This window comes from Dendrobates tinctorius, unplaced genomic scaffold (genome assembly GCF_039654945.1).
Source record: "Dendrobates tinctorius isolate UK_male_01 unplaced genomic scaffold, ASM3965494v1 ptg000011l, whole genome shotgun sequence".
Taxonomy (NCBI): domain Eukaryota; kingdom Metazoa; phylum Chordata; class Amphibia; order Anura; family Dendrobatidae; genus Dendrobates; species Dendrobates tinctorius.
Window position 1 is genome coordinate 51,860,060 of NW_027361679.1, and position 19,925 is coordinate 51,879,984.

The 19,925-nt window shown below is 41.8% G+C and overlaps 1 protein-coding gene across 1 annotated transcript in view; it reads left to right on the forward strand.

Annotated features, from left to right (window-relative positions):
• Positions 1 to 19,925, forward strand: part of DNAH6 (dynein axonemal heavy chain 6) — a 570,270-nt gene that overhangs the window by 363,017 nt on the left and 187,328 nt on the right. The window contains exons 57-59 of the mRNA XM_073542156.1: positions 4,814 to 4,978; positions 10,938 to 11,005; positions 11,665 to 11,845. Coding sequence (XP_073398257.1) covers positions 4,814 to 4,978; positions 10,938 to 11,005; positions 11,665 to 11,845 — 414 coding nt within the window. The remainder of the gene's footprint in view (positions 1 to 4,813; positions 4,979 to 10,937; positions 11,006 to 11,664; positions 11,846 to 19,925) is intronic.

The window sequence follows — 19,925 nt, forward strand, 5'->3', positions numbered from 1 at the left end:
GCTCGATTTGTGTCCTCCTATCAATCTTCTGTAAACACAGTATACCCGTAGGTATTAGATCACTGCTACGTGTGATCTGCATGTAGATATGTTGGAATGCATGAACACATTATATATGTAAAATAATGCATCCAGTTCACAAAATATATGCTGAATCAAATTCACCAAACATTAAAAATCAGTAGTTTTTATCTCCCTAACCCTACCTTTGTCAATTTTGATGCCTATTACAAAAAAAAAGCACTCGTGTGTTTTGTACCCATATACAGATCCCAAATAAATGCATTGCTTTCAGTTACTATTTTTATGATTTGCATATTTCTCTTTTATCCTGTTATTTTTATAAAGCTAGAAATAAAATAAAAAAATGTGCTGTTTAGTACCACATAAGTCACACCTGTCATTCATAAGGGAAAAAACTGCTGAAAGTCTAAAATAAAAAAAAAAGGAAAAAAAAACATCACCATAAGTCCATGCTTCCCCATATCATGAAACATGACAGACTTTGCTTGGCATTTTGGCCCAACTACTACGTTGCCTGACCCAAGCTAACTGCCTTTCGGATATATGAGGCACTTAGCTTAAGTCAGAAGACATGTGGGCAAGCCAAGTATCGCGATCCAAACATGGTCCATGTTTCACAGTTGTGTGTGTACAATTCCAAAATGTGTAATTTTGCTCAGGACATTCAGGAAATGAAAGTTTTCAGCACATCACATCTTCAATTGCTGGTAATATAGGATTAATAAAAAAGAAGTTTGTATAGATCGGCTCACTCGGCTGTACATGGAGGTAGACCCGGGAACACTGTCTCTTTAAGAACTTCCTTTGATTTATTATATGCAGCATAAGTCACCATATAGTAAGACAATTACAGCCTCTTGGGCAAAACAGGAAAACAAAACAAAATGGTAGCACAAAGCATAATCCTTCTGAGAGCGGGATTCCTCCCGCTCACTACTAGCAGAACACACAAGGTTCAGGCTCGTTCCAGCACAACCACTTCTATGGAGTGTTTCCTCTCCAGACACTGAACAAATTCTGCCTTTGGAGACCAGCTATTTAAGTCTCAGAGATAAGGTGGACATCCTCCCACCTGATCTATGGATGTCTACATAAAACTCAGCCCATTATTTATACAAATTAGCTGTTAACCCTTCACCGCACTTAGTGTGCTGCAGGACAATCTCTCGGGTTTATATCACTGATACTATTAAGCGCAGTGAAGCATATCTCCTCTCCAGCACCCTGTCAGTGACTTTGTCATATATCCCTCCCCCTCTGCCCAAAGCCAGGGGTTTTGGCACCTTCACTCGCTAAGCAAGGACTGGACAGGGCATCTACGTTCCCATGCAACTTCCCCAGCCTGTGCTTGACATGACAATTAAATTGCTGGATCTCTAAAAACCATCTAGTCAGACGGACATTCTTCCCCTTCCATTCTCTCATCCATCTCAGGGGCGCGTGATCTGAGACTAGCCTGAACTTTCTGCCTAACAGGTAGTATCTCAGGGTGTTGATTGCCCACTTGATGACCAAGCACTCTTTTTCTACAATGGCATAGTTCTTTTCGTAGAAGGAGAGAGTTTCCTACTCAGGTATAGGACTGAATGTTCATTATCTCAAAAACTCGGCACTCAACTTTATATGATCAGAGAAGAATTTAATGTTTCCACAGCGTAGTAAACAAAACGTTTCGGTCCCTTTTGGACCTTCGTCAGTAACTACAAAAATAATGACACTGTAAGATAATGGCCAACATCATAGAAATAAACAGTAAAAAATAAAGTATATACAAATATGGTCCATGAAACGGTACACAGAGTCACGTATAGCAGATTAAATAGCAGACTAGTCCAGTTGCAAGGAGAGATCTGCAGATGGTACACAGATGTCCTAAGCTGGATAATTTGAAGGGCTTTACATAATTCTCTCACTACCTTGGACAGGAATGGTGTTCCTTGGTCAATCAGAATCTGCCTGGCAGGCCCGTCCGGGACAAAATATGGACTAGGTCTTGGCTTATACTCCTGAGCCAATACAGGAATCTGGTTTCGGCTCCCGGCTCTTGGGCAACCCATTTATCACAGACACATTTTCAAATGCCCCTTTTAGGGTAAGATTCCGCTTTTGAGCAGTTCCAAAATTTCCCCAGAAACCCCTAGTTCAGGAATTTCAGCCTCACTAGGCACTGTCTCATCCTCATCACCAGCCAGGACACAGAAGGGGAACTCATCTACCTCTGACTGTGATGGGGATTTATCAGGGTTGAGCTGGCTAATGTCTTTGTCACTAGGTATCCCCGCCTTTCCCCACTAGTCCCAGAACAGTCTGAAGTCCCTTCCAATTATCACAGTATGTAGCAAAACTTTGACTATCTCGACCTCATGAGACTCAGTACCCCGGCTTGTTTTTATCAATACTTTGTTGGCAGGGTATTCCTTGGCATCCTCGTGGATACAGCGGACGCCCACGTGTTTCCTTGGCATCAACTGGTGAGGGAGTGCGTCTAAGAGTCCTGACAGCAGCACCCCATTTATTGTCACGGGACATACCTGTGGCCACTCTACATGTTGATGGTCCATACTGCAGGTGGGATAGGCATAGTATGAGCAGCGCCTCCCTACGTTGCAGTCTATCTCTTTGGAGGACAAAGGACATTGGGTGGCTATATGTCCTGGACCGTGATATCTGCAACAGAGCAAATCTTTACCCACAACCCTTGACAACCCCTAAATGACCCCTTGGGACCTAGGATTCCCCCAGTGGTGACACTACTACCCCTCTTTTGGGACTCAGGGTCCAACTGGCTACCCCAGTATAGGATTCCTCTCGACCGCCTGGTACCATTCCACTAGACCCACCAGTTCATCAAAATTCCAGGGATCTTCCTGGTCATCCCAGGTCTGCACTGGCCTAGGAAGGGAGTGAATGAATCTGTCCATGACAACCCGCTCGACCATCTGAGCTGGAGTGGAGGATTCTGGCTGCAACAGTTTTTGCACAAGATGCAGTAAGTCAAGGTGGTTTGTCCCCATAATGCGCCCAGTGGTGAACTCTTTGTGCTCTGACCGACATAGTCACTCCTGTGCATGCCAAAATTTAAGTTTTTAATTTGGCTTTCTCCTGCGCACCCTCTGATGCCAAATCATAATAAGACTTTTGGGGCTCGCCAGTTAGATAGGCGGTCAGCACCTCCACCCACAGCTCTGGCGGTAGCTTCTCATGCTCTACCTGCTCAAACACAGTTAAAAATGCTTCCACATACCGTATTTTTTGGACCAAAAGACGCACTTTTTTCCCCAAAAATTTTGGGGAAAAATTGGGGTGCGTCTTATGGTCCAGATGCACTTACCAGGAGACACCATCCGAGGCTGATGGGTGGCGATTTGGCAGATGATTGGTGGTGCGGGGGCTCCGGCGGCATTGGTGGAAATCCTGGAGCCCCCGCACATCCATCCAGGGCTAGTGCAGCACTTTTGCAGGTGATTGGCAGTGCAAGGGCTACGCCGGCATTTTGTGAAAAAAGCCCCCGCACTTCCATTGTTGTAATGCTGAATTGAAAATGGCCGCGCATAGTGAGATCTCGGCAGATGAGATGTCGTCCCGGGAGATGAGATCTCGTCTTTTAATTTGGCTTTCCCCTGCGCACCCTCTGATGCCAAATCATAATAAGACTTTTGGGGCTCGCCAGTTAGATAGGCAGTCAGCACCTCCACCCACAGCTCTGGCGGTAGCTTCTCATGCTCTGCTACCTGCTCAAACACAGTTAAAAATGCTTCCACATACGGTAATCACCCGGGGTAATTCTTTGCATCGCTCATCTTACCGCCTTCCGAACATATGTGTTGTCACCTGAACTTTGGGGGAGGGCCTGCCGGACTTCCATGAACTGCCTCTGGGAGCAAGTCAATCTGCTGCTGGTGCTGCTGTTGCATTTGTTGTGTAAGCAGCGTACAGGTCTCTTGTTTTGCCATCTGTTGCTGCTAATTGCTGATGATGCTGTTGGTGCTGCACTTATGCCAGATGTTTGCGCAGGTCCTCAATCTTGCCTTATGTTGTACGCTGGCTTGTGGTCTCCTTCACCCTGGACATGCAGTACCTCTTGTAGCCATCACACATATTCCCTGGGAACGCTGCATGCATTTCTAACACCATCTCTGGTAGATTGACTCACTCGGCTGTACATGGAGGTAGACACGGGAACACTGTCTCTTTAAGAACTTCCTTTGGCTTATTATAGGTAGCATAAACCAAGGTGTAGTAAAAGAAATACAGCCCTCTGGACAAAACTGGAAAGTAAAACAAAATGGTAGCACAAAGCACAGTTCTTCTGAGAGTGGGGTTCCTCTCGCTCACCGCTAGTAGGACACACACGGTTAAGGTTGGTTCCAGCACAACTACTTCTCTAGAGTGTTTCCTCTCCAGACACTGAACAACTACTGCCTCTGGAGGCAGCTACTTAAGCCCCAGACCACACCCTAGGGTGGATATAAGGTGAACATCCTCCCACCCACTCTATGGACGTCCACATAAAACTCAGTCCATTATAAAAATTAGTTGCACTCCATCACTGCACTTAATGTGATGGAGAAAAATCTGAGTTTTATGTCACTAATGCCATTAAGCGCAGTGAAACATATCTCCCCTCCAGCACTCATAGGTGACTTTGTCACAGTACGTATACACAGTATATATATATATATATATATATATATATATATATTATATATATAATTAATTTTGTTATTATGTATAGGCTAAGATAAAGGTTTGGTTATATGAGGTTAACATTGTAACATTTTAATTAAAGTTGAAGGAAACCTTGGATCCTGCTTTGGAGCCAATTCTTCTAAAGCAGACGTTTGTGTCAGGCGGAAGAACACTAATTCGCCTTGGAGACTCTGACATTGATTATGACAAAAATTTTAAGTTCTATATGACAACTAAAATGCCAAATCCACACTATCTTCCCGAGGTAAGTAAAACAGCCATTATGCATTTATCCAGTGGATGACTATTAAGAGTGAATTAATTTGTAACAATATTTCCTACAGGTTAAATCTTGCATTCTGATAACTAAAGTAACAGTAAAGGTCATAATAGAGAAAAGTTATAATAGATATGCATTAAATAGATGGAAAAGGCCAAATTGTAAAAATTATAATGTTGCCTTATTTGACACCATATTCTTCCATAGAAGCGATACAAAGAATACTTACTAACCATACCATACAAAGTAAAAACAAAATGGTGCACTATAGATGTGAGGCTCAACATGGAGCATTTTTTCATAGGTATAGATACGGATTCAGTCATTGTTTGCAGACCATTTACATGATGCCAGGGAAAAATAGCGATATTTAACTCTGACATCCTATTTTTTAAATTGTAATACCAAGAACAGTCATGGGAACTAATTTTGCTTAACCATAATGGGGGGGTCATTTGGTTTCAATTAAGGTGTGCAGCATGTGGCAGATACCCCAATGGAAGCTAAGCAGACCCCATTATAAAGGGATACATATAATGATTTTTATATCCATCATGCAACAAATACAGTTTTCAACAAAACTGATGGTAGTTCTGAGGACATATTTCCATATGGATAGTGGTTCTGGTTAGATATGAATGTACTGTTGATGGCTTCAGTGATGTATTCACAAAATGATGGTTTTGGTGCTGTATTCATCACCAGAACCATCATTAATACATGAATATAAAGCTAAAATCATAAGTACCTGAATACATCACTAGAACCATCATAAGTAAATTTTTCTATACTGATTGTGGTTGTGGTGATATCTTCATTAGGTGATGGTTGTTCTGATGGCGTATTCATGTACTGTTGATGGCTCTTGTGATTTATTCATGTAGTGATGATGGTTCTGTTGCTGTATTCATCACAAGAGCCATTATCAGTACATGAATATGAAACCAAAATCATCATAAGTACATGAATACATCACCAGAGCCATCAACAGTACATAAAAACAGCACCAGAACCATCATCAGTAAATTAATAGGTCACTAGAACCAATCAGTACATGAATTTGTCACCAGGACCACAATCAGCAGATAAATGCATCACCAGAGCCACTATCAGTACATTAATGCATCACCAGAATGTCCATCATAATATGAATACATTACAAGAACCACTGTAAGTAATAAATACAGCACCAATTCCATCAACAGTACATGAATACGTTGCCAGAACCACCATCAGTATATGAATACATCATCAAGCTTAGTAAGCAATCAATAGTAATGTCAAGTCAGGCCCATATCAATTTGTTTCTCATGAACCTATAACTCATAGTATGTCCTTAACAATAGTTAGGAAATGCTTGGAGTTGTTGCTATCAGACTGTGTTCCATACAAGAGCCACAGTTCTGATGAGATGCAGTCAGTATCAACAAGTAAACATTTACATACAGGTACCTTATAGGTGACATGTTCTCTCATTGAGTAGTTGGTTTCTTTACATCACCATCTTGTCCATATGCCATAGTGCCTTTTCACATCCACAGCTGTTCTCTGCAGAATTCCCTCTTTGGTCTTTTGCAGCATATCCCCACATTTATCACATTATTATCAGGGGTGCTTCAGCAGCACTGCCACCTCAAGTAACAAGGACACAGAGTGCACGTGGAGGACTATTACCCGCAGCCACGGGAGTCCTGGCGTCTAACATGGGTAGGAGCAGAGTAGCTTGAGGACCTGCGAGAGGTGGAGCAACGAAGCAGAGCTAGGTGTGCACAGAACCTACGATCATGTGACCGCAGGGGGCGGGGCTTAGCGTCCTACTACTGCAGATGATGCAGTATAATCGCTACAGGAATACTGAAGTAGAGGAGAGGGGAACTCAGGTCAGGCAAGCCAGGAGGTCATACACAGAGCGGGCAGTGAGCTACAGGAGGGATAATCACAGAAAGGTCAATACGTAGCCAGGGGTCATACACAGAGCAGGCAGCGAGGTACAGAGTCAGAATACCAGAGGCGTTAACCGTGACAGGACCGGATCAAACACCAAGCAAGCTTACGAAGACAGGCATGAAGCGCAGACAGAACAGGGTCAGGCACACTCAGCTAGGAGTATAAACGACAGGGGGCGGCTCCTCCATGAGGCTATAAGAACCCTCCTCAGATCCATAGAGAGGCTTCCCAGACTAACCTCTGCACCGCTTAACCTGGAGCCTCAGTAAGCCATGACAATTATGGGGTGCTTTATTGAACAAGCAATAGGTGCATTTAGACTTCATTGTTAATATATAAACTACAACTGACCATTGTAATTGCAATTTAAAAGTTTTAACATTAGCTTGAATTTACTCTGTTATATTGAATAGGAAGTGTTGGCGCCACTCTAATTTCTAGACAAGCCCTCCCCAACATCTATTATTAAATGTTCTTAGATCATCTTCCCAAACAAAATGTTTCTGTCATATTAATGCTAATAATTTTAACAAGCCGTGCATAGCATTTGTGGAAATAAACATACAAAGACAGTGAAAGGAAAAGCAAATGACTCTTGTCCCAAGCCTGTAAAGTCATTGCTGCTTTCTGCACATAGTAATCCCGTCACTGTGTTATTAAAGATAATTGATTTGAAAGATTCTAGGTATTTACTGCTGCCCGAAGCATTCATTGCTCCACTGAGCTGTCAAATTGTTATATTTGTAAGCAAATATTCTTTTCTGAATAGATATGATGACCTTTTCAATAGTGTTTTACATGCTGGTAGACAAATGTTCAATGTAGCTAAAAAGTTTATAAAAAGAAATTAACTATTATATTTACTTCAGATTTAATGAAATTGTCATGCATCAAAAGATTGTAAAGTAATTATGACTTTAGCTATTCCGAGCTTTTCAGCACAATAGCACTCATCCTGACAATGCAAACCATAAGTCTCTGCAGTGGGGTGTTGATCATCACTATGAAGGTAGCATCACTACCAGCGATGGGCAAACCCGAACATCTAAAAAAAGTTTTGTTCGGGTACCCAAACCTGTACCCCATTCATATAAATGGGGGGCCTGAACATCTGTTGTTTGTCATCTACATGACAGCGTGGCAAACACAGGCTCTGATTGGCGGTAAGATTATTATAGCCAGTCAGAGAGCTGTGGTTCCCACGCTGTCAGATGACTGTGTGACCCAGCAACTGTGACTGGCAGTAAAAAGGTTACCTCCGGTCACAGGCTGAAAACAGCAAGAGCAGGCGCTGTTGATGCGCGTATTCATCAGCCAGCACCTGTGCTATAAATAAATCAATAAAACAAAAAAAAATGGTGTGGGGTCTCTTCTAATTTGGATAACCAGTGCAGGCAAAACTGACAACTACGGGCTTATCAAGAATAGAAGGGTCCCCATTCCGTTTTTAAAAATTATTTAAATAAATAATTAAAAAAAATGGCGTGGGATCTCCTCCATTTTTGACAACCAGCCAAGCTAAAGCAGACAGCTGCGGGCTTGTATTCTCAGGCTGGAAAGGGGCCATGCATATTGGCTGCCTCCCAGACTAAAAATAGCTTTAGATGTGCCTAGAATCATTGAATGGTAGAGTTGGAAGGGACCTTCTGGGTCATCTAGTCCAACCCCCTGCTCAAAGCAGGATTCACTAAATCATCCCAGACAGATGTCTGTCCAGCCTCTATTTGAAGACTTCCATGGAAGGAGAACTCGCCACCTCTCGTGGCAGCCTGTTCCACTCATTGATCACCCTAACTGTCTATAAGTTTATAGAATCATAAAAATGCAGGCCATAGAGATGCCAGTGATTGAACCCAGGGCCTCACACATGCAAAGCATGCGCTCTACCACTGAGCTACATCCCCAATTTTTTAAACTCCAATTCTGGCTTTTTGCCCAGCTCTTCCCTCTTGCACTGGTGCGGTGGCAAGTGGGGGTAATATTTGTGGGATTAATGTCAGCTGTGTTATGGCCACTGACATCAAGCCCACAGTTTAGTAATGGAGAGGCGTCTAAAAGACTACGAACCCCATAGTTACATTGTTAAAGAGAAACAGCCAGAATAAAATCTTTTATTTGAAAGATGACGCTGACTCCTTTATTTGAAAAAAAATACAAAGACAGTTATTCTCACCTTACCCCCATTTCATTGAAGCCCTTGTCCCCTGTAAAAAAAAAAAAAAGAAAAATAATAAATAACTTTACAAACAGTTGTTTGCTCATCTCCAATCACTACTGACTGGTCTGCTGACTTGATGTGGTGTTCCTATTGATACATCTGTACAGACAGGAAAGCAGAGATATGACGGGGTGGGGGACAAGATTAGAAGTAGGGAAGAACTGATTAGGAATTCTAAAGATAGATATGTGGTATTGTTTAATGCTTTTGTTTTAACTTTTCAAATGTTTTTTAAAGAGCTGGTCCTCAATAGATATTTAAACAGGTGGTGTCAGTGGGGTTTTAGTCTTATTCCAATTATTCCAACTAAAAATTGTCAACACTTGAATTTGTAAGATAATTTGTTATTTATTGATTATGCCAGCATGGAGAGAACAAAGATGTCAGCACAATATCCTGTCTGCCCCAATGCAACTTGTTCGAGTTTAAATAGCAATAGATAAAGGTGTGTAAAGTACAGAATTGCAACAATAGCACATATGATGGTCATATAGCTTGACCGTAAGCATTCTGTTATCTACGATTACAAGAAAAAGCTAACAATAATATCTTGGTTTTTAGCTTGATAAGGGAAACTAGCTTAAAACTACAAAAGTTAACACACATATCTAGTTTGCACAAATCTTCAACTGAATATTGTTCTTAAGAGGTTAAATGTCTTGCAATATTATATATAAGAGAAAGGATTTCATTACAATTATTATGACAGGTAGTCCGAAGCTAAAATTTAATTTTAATTGTAAATGTCTATTTGATGTCATAATCTAATCCCTTTTCAAATATACTTTAATTAAATATTCCCTATCATTCCTACACTATGCTATCTAACTCCTTTATTTTCTTTTTACTACTCCCTGTTTGATGACACTTTGAGAATCTCAGTGCATGCTGTGATACGCAAACAAGTCATCATCAGGGAGCACAGTCTGAGGTCACTGCTGCATCCTCTGCCCCCACCCTGAAGCAAAGCATCATCAGTCCCTACTGAGCACGTGTCGGTTGTTAATTGCTGTGCAATATTCTTTTAAGTACACTCTCTGCTCATTCGTTCTCTCCTTAAAATGCACACTGACAATGCCCTCGTCACTTCTCATCAGAACCAGCGAGGGAGTGCACTGTTACTCTGCACAAAGAATAGTAGTGCACAGTTACCACATCCTACTGAACATCTGTCGGAATTGACAACTGACACTTGCTCAGCAGAGCAGAGACTAGCGCAGCGACCACAGCATCTGCCTCCTGATGGTGACTTATTTGAGTATCCAAGCATGCACTGGGATTCTCAAACAAATTATCATCCCAAGTAAAAAATAAAAATAAAGCAGTTTGATAGTGTAGTGAGGGAATGGTAGGAACTTTTTAATTAATGTAAAAGAAATTATATTATGGCATTAAATAGGCAGACATATAGGATTAAAAATAAATTTAAGATAAAGACCACCCCCTTAACACCAGCACAAGCTGGGACCCCCATGATCACTACAACTAAAGCCCAAACGTCCATTCCTCCTCGTTACATGGGAACTGATCAAAGCAGCCTAGCACTGTACTCTACTGTCTCATTGACTGTGCTACTTCTCAATGTGGTCATGCAGTGAGAGGGCTCAGTACCCCCATTCTAGTGATTTGTGGGGATCCCAGCAGTAGAACTTCATCATTCAGACATCTATCTCATACCTGTGATAATATCCCCTTTAAAAGAAATTAAATGCACAAAAGGTTGGGTTCTGACTACTGTACCATATCTGTTGCTTTCTCTTACCTGTGTTTGTTGTCTAGGTGTGCATCAAAGTTACGATAATTAATTTTACTGTGACCAGATCTGGCCTCGAGGATCAACTGCTCAGGTTAGATTTGTCTTTTTTATCCTTTAAATGTAAAGAACAAGGGCAGTTTATCTTTAGAAACCCAAGATTTTTGCTAAAAATGACAAAATGCTGTGTAGCTGTATACAAAGTGATATTGGAAATTCCCTGGAAATTATATTAAATAATAATGTTTTTAAAAACCCTGTCCAGAGGTTAAATATAAATGTTATGTATATATATATTTTTTTAATTTGCAGGGTACGGTAGTTTAGTTTTCTCAAGAGTTAGCCAACTGCTCTTTATGGAAAACTTAAGTGACTTTTTTACAAAATGCCAGTATATTAATTATTGTTGCCTGTAGTAAGAGCAGCTCTAAATCCAACTTGGAAGTTTTTGAGATTCAGTCAATAGCCAGTGAGAAAAGAGAAATAAATAGGCTTTTGATTTCCAAAAGTCCAAACTTTAAAGGAGTGTTTAATTTATAATTTTCATTACTATAGGCATTTCTTATATATTATCAAGTAGCAGAATACATGTCTGCATAATAAGTAAAAGACACTCCTTGTGTCCACCTGGCTCAGTTTGTAAGTCTTGGTTCTGAGTAGTTTTCGTGAGATCCCATGAGATATAGCATACCTTAAGACATTACCCACTTTCTTACACCAACACTTTCCATAAATCGGTTTTGTATTTTTCAGTGATGTAGTAAGAATTGAGAGACCAGATCTAGAGGAACAAAGAAATCAGCTTATAATCCGAATCAATTCTGATAAAAATCAACTGAAAGCAATAGAAGAGCGAATCCTCAAGTTACTCTTCACATCTGAAGGAAATATCCTGGATAATGAAGAACTTATCAATACATTGCAGGAATCCAAGGTCACCAATTTATTCATCTTTTACCTTTTAGTATTTTTCCTTTTGTGCCTTTTGCCCCTCTAGTGTAGTTCGAAGAATGCATGGAAAGTGTAGAATGTACAGTGGGGCAAAAAAGTATTTAGTCAGTCAGCAATAGTGCAAGTTCCACCACTTAAAAAGATGAGAGGCGTCTGTAATTTACATCATAGGTAGACCTCAACTATGGGAGACAAACTGAGAAAAAAAAATCCAGAAAATCACATTGTCTGTTTTTTTTTCATTTTATTTGCATATTATGGTGGAAAATAAGTATTTGGTCAGAAACAAGCAATCAAGATTTCTGGCTCTCACAGACCTGTAACTTCTTCTTTAAGAGTCTCCTCTTTCCTCCACTCATTACCTGTAGTAATGGCACCTGTTTAAACTTGTTATCAGTATAAAAAGACACCTGTGCACACCCTCAAACAGTCTGACTCCAAACTCCACTATGGTGAAGACCAAAGAGCTGTCAAAGGACACCAGAAACAAAATTGTAGCCCTGCACCAGGCTGGGAAGACTGAATCTGCAATAGCCAACCAGCTTGGAGTGAAGAAATCAACTGTGGGAGCAATAATTAGAAATTGGAAGACATACAAGACCACTGATAATCTCCCTCGATCTGGTGCTCCACACAAAATCCCACCTCGTGGGGTCAGAATGATCACAAGAACGGTGAGCAAAAATCCCAGAACCACGCGGGGGGACCTAGTGAATGAACTGCAGAGAGCTGGGACCAATGTAACAAGGCCTACCATAAGTAACACACTACGCCACCATGGACTCAGATCCTGCAGTGCCAGACGTGTCCCACTGCTTAAGCCTGTACATGTCCGGGCCCGTCTGAAGTTTGCTAGAGAGCATTTGGATGATCCAGAGGAGTTTTGGGAGAATGTCCTATGGTCTGATGAAACCAAACTGGAACTGTTTGGTAGAAACACAACTTGTCGTGTTTGGAGGAAAAAGAATACTGAGTTGCATCCATCAAACACCATACCTACTGTAAAGCATGGTGGTGGAAACATCATGCTTTGGGGCTGTTTCTCTGCAAAGGGGCCAGGACGACTGATCCGGGTACATGAAAGAATGAATGGGGCCATGTATCGTGAGATTTTGAGTGCAAACCTCCTTCCATCAGCAAGGGCATTGATGATGAAACGTGGCTGGGTCTTTCAACATGACAATGATCCAAAGCACACCGCCAGGGCAACGAAGGAGTGGCTTCGTAAGAAGCATTTCAAGGTCCTGGAGTGGCCTAGCCAGTCTCCAGATCTCAACCCTATAGAAAACCTTTGGAGGGAGTTGAAAGTCCGTGTTGCCAAGCGAAAAGCCAAAAACATCACTGCTCTAGAGGAGATCTGCATGGAGGAATGGGCCAACATACCAACAACAGTGTGTGGCAACCTTGTGAAGACTTACAGAAAACGTTTGACCTCTGTCATTGCCAACAAAGGATATATCACAAAGTATTGAGATGAAATTTTGTTTCTGACCAAATACTTATTTTCCACCATAATATGCAAATAAAATGAAAAAAAAAACAGACAATGTGATTTTCTGGATTTTTTTTCTCAGTTTGTCTCCCATAGTTGAGGTCTACCTATGATGTAAATTACAGACGCCTCTCATCTTTTTAAGTGGTGGAACTTGCACTATTGCTGACTGACTAAATACTTTTTTGCCCCACTGTATCTTCGTTTCAAGGCTTGTAAACTGTCGTGCCCAGAAGTAATGCAACATCAGTCAGAGTAAAAGCATGATGTTATTGTGAACTACTGAAGTGATAGATTTGGCTTCCAGTATAACTTTTGGTACAGTCAGTCTCTGGGTTGTAGGTGAAGGTTCTAAATACACAGCACATCTAACTATCAAATCATTCTGGGATTATGGATGCTACATATACAAACGCACATACAGATGTGTCCACACTTACCTTTCTGTAAATTTTAGTAAGGATTCCACCTCCTTACAATACAAACTCAATGTGTCATGACAAGATTGTTTTAAAACCCTTGACATGCTGCAATTCAAAACCACTGGGTGTCCTCATATAGACTTTTTTTTAAGCTGGTCATTGTGTGCCACTCAGCTCAGTATATAAAGAGATGCTGAATCAAACAATGTGTGACTTAGTTTACTGGGTGCAACAGTCCTGACACAATCAGAGTTTTTAGATTTAGCATGCAGCAGAGCTGAGAAAGCAAGCCCTGCCCACACAAGGCTCTCTATGTACATTGTCATTAGACAGTGAGCTACTTATTAAAGGAGAGGGCGAAGTCGAACTTACAGTCATGTGCACATTAGAACTGGCAATGATAATCTAGTGATAAAACTTTCAATGTCAGTAAACAGCACACAGCTTGATAAGTGATACATTGTTGAACTCTGTTTTAACCGCTACCTCTTGCTGATTACATAACAACTTACTGACAGATTCCCTTTAGCATCAAATATCATTCTGTGAAGCACAATAGCACTAATATTTTTATTTACATAGGTAATTCTGGCAAAGATTCCTATTTTGTTACGGTATATATGGTATGTCATAACTTTCCAACACAGAATTTGGTGTTGACAATTTAAATATCATTTTAGTGGATTCATGAATCTCTTTCTCCTTACAAAATGTTCTGTATGTGAAAATGACTACATAGCCAATAATAATTTATTATTTATTGCCTGCTGTTTCAAAGAACTTTTCAGTATAAGGTGCCATGTACAAGGAATAAATCCTGATCTGCAAATTATATGACATAAAAAACCAGGAGACGGTATCAGACCACAGAAAAAAATCTTATATATATACAGTGTGTGTGTGTATATATATATATATATATATATATATATACCCATTTATAAATAAAACATATCATGGCAGGGGGAATTTTCTTAATAAAATAATGCCTTTATTGAAGATATTGGCAACAAACAAGTGCATAAAAAGGTGCACCACACAATTGAATAACAAAAAATAAATACAAAAAATTGTAATAAAATAGCAATAGAGTAATAAAATATAATATATATGTGGGAATAAATACTCAATCCAAGGTAAAAAATATAAACATATCACATTATATCACATAATTAAATTATTCAACCTTGAATAAGTAAATTATTTAATCTTGAATAGGTAACCTAAGTTAAATTACATGCTGAAAAAATTGTTAAAATATTATAAAGATATATACCGATGAGTCAGTAATTAATTATTAAAAGTGCACATAGAATATTATTATTATTAATAATAATAATAATAATACACACCATTAGCATACCAGAAAAAAGTGAAAATAAAATGTGCAAAATACAAATAATTATTGTAGCTCTATCCTGACAGCTGACCCAAGTGATTAGCCTATTAAGGCATAAATTAAGGATAACACTGGTAAAATATAAGACAAACATGTACAGCATGAGCGTTACCTAATACAGGTGGCAGTCCCGGACAAAGTTCGGATGCACTCCCCGATGCGCGATTTCTTTCTGTGGTCTGATACCGTCTTCCGGTTTTTTAGGTTTACTATTTAGAGAGGCATCCACTCGTTCTCTTTTTTAGGTTGGACATACAATTTTATTTCTATATGTAACCATAATTAGTATTGTTTTTTATATTTCTTATTTTATTTTATAATTTATGGTAGAATATTTATATAAATTTTAGTATATATTTATACCTACTGTGGTGTAGTAACCACTGTGTCCGCTAGGAGGCGCTGTGTGGATGTCCTAGGAGAGAGGATGAATGGCAGAATACTGAATGACTGTTGTGTATCTCAAGGTGGGTGGCCTTGAGATGGAGACTTGTGTGTGTTGATCAGCAGTGAAAATGCTGAGGTGCTGTTTCAACGTTTCTGGGAGAAGTCTCCAGGTAGCTGGTGAGTCGGGCGGAACTAGTTACCTACAAATCCACTCAGGGGTGTGGTTGAGAACGATATTGTAAAGTGTGTGAGAATGGTTCAAGGACCTGTGATGAGGTCATAGCCATGTGACTCGGTGGGCGTGGTTACGGACCATATAAGGTGGCCAGGGTAGGCCACATGGTGTGAATGCAGGGACCTGGTTGATGAGATGGCTGGAGTGTTGGCACGGTTAATGGGTAACTGGAGGGATTGCTCGGCAGGTCGGGGTGACGCAGACTCTGGGTGTGACTGTGGTTCTGAGAGAGAAAGGAAGCACAGAATAGAAGGGCTAGAGAAGGAAGTCTCTGAGCTCAGAGGTCACCTGTCAACGTGGCAAGACGTGAACAAGACCCTTAGGGAAGAGATGGAAGAACATATGAAACGGGAAAGAGTCCTGAGACAAACGACCGAGCACAGGGTCGAGGAGCTCGAGAAAGAAGTCGTGGAGCTCAGAGAAACTGTAAGAGGTCTTCTGCGGGAGAAGGGCTTGGATGAAGAGGTACAGCGGCCGGGCCCAAGTGACAACAAGACGGAACTGCCAGTACCCATCGTGGCAAAGGATCATGAAGAGATAAAATCTTGTGAAGTTGGTGAGCAATGAACTGAAGAAGACAGTCATCTGGTCGAGTCAACGGTAGTGAGGGAAGTGTCCGTGGTAAAGCCAAAGTGTTCTTTCCAGGAAGAGAGAAAGACGACGACCTTCAAATCTGTAGTCGAGGCACCCGAAGACATGCAAGAAGCCTGTGCTGAGGCAGGTGTGCATGAGGCTTTCAAAGAGGCGGTCAAGGCGTGTAAGGTGCACTGGGCGCCTGAGACTCGGCAGTTGGTGATAAGTTCAGACAGAGAAGATACATCAAACCGGGTAGCTGTCCTGAAAGAAATGCATCTGCAATGTCTTCACGCCAAACAGCTGGTTAGGCAGAGTAATATGAAAGCTGCTCGACGCCTAGAGTTAGAAAGAGAGGCTGGGTTTGCGGAAAGATGTGATTCCGGTACCCAAGGGTCTGATTGGGAGAATCATTGGAAGATTCGGGAAGGTAATGCAAGACCTTGTGAATATCTCCGGTGTGGTGAGGGTGAGGATCTCTCCTGATGATGAAGGCCAGATATCCAGTGAAGAGGGTAGGATTCCCATCATGGTGGTTGGCTCCGTGGTAAGCCTGAGAAACTTTTGGATGCTATTGAAGTATCGAGTGGGGTACCTGCAAGAGATTGAGCAGCTAAGGCTGGACCGTCGACGGATCAATAAAGAGGTACGGAACACCAGGTGGCAGCCACCTTCAACCCAAGATGTAAGGACCCAAAGGGTTCCTCCAAGAAGTGACATGGCAGGTGGCCGAAGAATGTCAGCAAGTGGTAGTTCGACTGGCACGATGAAGTTGAAAGACCGTAGTTCCTGTGAGACGCTGGAGGAGTCAGACTCAGGCTTAACTAAGATTTATGACTGCACTGACCGGGGGAGCTGGTTGGGGAACGGAACAGACAGGGAGAGGAATGTGGTGACTAAACAGTGTCTGATGATGCAGACAGACCGTGACTGGCGGGTCAAAGATCAGGGCCGATATTCTGACTGCTGGGGCGGGGGTGGCCTAACGTAGGAATGAGGCCGTGTAACAGATGGAGATGGTTCTCTCGACCTATGGGGCAAGGTGTAATGAGTGCCTGGTCTCGAGATCCTGGTGTAAAGTTGTGTGTTCAACCCCACAAGTTTGAACAGAGGGGGGAGGTATGTGGTGTAGTAACCACTGTGTCCGCTAGGGGGCGCTGTGTGGATGTCTTAGGATAGAGGATGAATGGCAGAATACTGAATGACCGTTGTGTATCTCAAGGTGGGTGACCTTGAGATGGAGACTAATGTGTGTGTTGATCAGCAGTGATAATTGTTGTGAGTTCATTTTTCCCTTCACCATTGAGGTCTGATGAACTCCCTCCTCTGGTGAAGGAAGGTAGTGAGGCTGATTACCAAACACATGGGCAGCTAGATGATGACTGGGTGGCTGGAATTGAGGACTGGATATAAGGCTGCCGACGCCCTTCTTCCTGGCTGGTGATTTTCCTGCTGGATTCTTGGAGACCAGTCTGATTCCTGCATCTCAAAGCTAAGTTTTTCTGCTCTGCTTTGTACTCTTCAGTTTTGTTTTTGTTTTGCCTTGTTTTCAGGGAGTTCTGCCTTCCCCGGCCGGGGGTGAGCTGAACTCCATTTTTGTCTCTGATCTGTTGATATTTTGCTCTGTCTTCAGAATATACCTGAGTGCTGATATAGTCTTTTGAAGCCTAGCGACTTCAGGGCCTGTTTTTCCAATCAGTCGGTTGGCTCATTTTGATAGGATTTTTGCGGATGGCAGACAGCAGCTTTCCTGTCCTGTCCTATGTAGTTAGCTTGGGCCCCATCATTTGCTCAACCTATCTTTCTATCTGTGTTAGTGTTTTCATCTTGCTTCACCGTCATTATATGTTGGGGGCTGCCTATTGCTTTGGGGTCTGCTCTGGGGCAGTTTAGTTTTTCCTCTTTCTGTCTTTAGGCTATATAGTTCTCCGGCTGTGATCGAGGGGTCTAGGGCACCGTAGGAACCCCCCACGGCTACTGCTAGTTGTTGTGGATAGGTTCAGGGGTCTGCAATCCGATAGCTGCCAACCTCTCTGGTTTTTCTGGACTTAGCTGGTATTTTGTTTTTTCGGTGACTCATCATAACAGAATCACCAGCCATACCGCAGATCCTAGGGTACTCAATAGCAGGAGAGAATTGTAAAAAAAAAAAAAGTGTCAGAATTATTTATTTATTTTTTTGTGTGCATATTTTTTCCTCTATATCTCTGAGGCCGTAGGGGGAATTTTTCTCAATGGAGATGAAGCAATTGTCTGATCGTGTGGAGCAGCTCGCTGCTGAAGTGCGGGGAATTTCCGCCTATCTTGCTCATTCACATGCTGCTGAACCAAAGATTCCTACTCCTGATGTATTTTTGGGTGATCGGTCTAAATTCTTGAATTTCAAGAGTAATTGTAAATTATTTTTTGCCTTGAAGCCTAACTCGTCGGGGAACTCCGCGCAGCAGGTTAAAATTGTCATCTCTTTGCTGCGCGGCGATCCCCAGGATTGGGCGTTTTCTTTGAAACCTGATGATCCTATTCTGAATAATGTGAACACATTTTTTCAAGCCTTGGGGTTGTTGTATGATGAACCTAATGCTATTGATCAGGCTGAAAAGACCCTGTTGGCATTAAGCCAGGGTCGGGATTCGGCAGAGTTGTACTGTCAAAAGTTCCGAAAGTGGGCGGTCCTTACTACCTGGAATGATGGTGCCTTGGCAGCCCTCTTTCGGAAGGGTTTGTCAGAAACTGTAAAAGATACTATGGTGGGATTTCCTGTTCCCTCTGGTCTTGACGATTCTATGTCATTAGCCATTCAGGTGGATCGGCGTTACATGAATGCAAAACTACACGAGAGATGTTGCCACCTGTTGAACAAATGTCTGAACCTATGCAATGTGATAGAGTTTTGTCTAGGGCGCAACGTCAGGAGTTCAGAAGGCGTAATAAGCTGTGTTTTTTTTGTGGAGATGCCTCGCATATTATTTCTGTCTGCCCTAAACGAGAGAAACGTTGTGCACACACTTTTCTGTGGGTGATGTTCAACCCAAGTTTCTTCTGGCAATTACTCTGATCTGCTCCCTGTCCACATTTTCCGCCAAGGCTTTTGTGGATTCAGGAGCAGTTCTTAACCTGATGGACTTGGATTTTGCTAAACGTTGTGGATTTCCTATGACACCTCTGCGGATGCCTATCCCTTTGAGGGGTATTGATGCTACTCCTTTGGCGAAGAATAAACCTCAGTTTTGGACCCAGGTGGTAATGCAGGTCGCCCCAGACCATCAAGAAAATTGCAGATTTTTGGTGTTGCATAATTTGCATGATACCATTGTTCTGGGGTTTCCCTGGTTGCAAATTCATAATCCAGTTCTGGATTGGAAATCTTTGTCTGTGGTGAGTTGGGGTTGTCGGTGTGCCCTTAGTGATGCTCCTGTTTTCTCCACCTCTCCCCAGTTGCATGATGTTTCTGACTATTTGGCTGACTTTTATGGTGTATTTAGTGAGAATGAGTCTGTGTCTTTGCCTCCTCATAGGCGTTATGACTGTGCAATTGAGCTGAACCTGGGGTGTAAA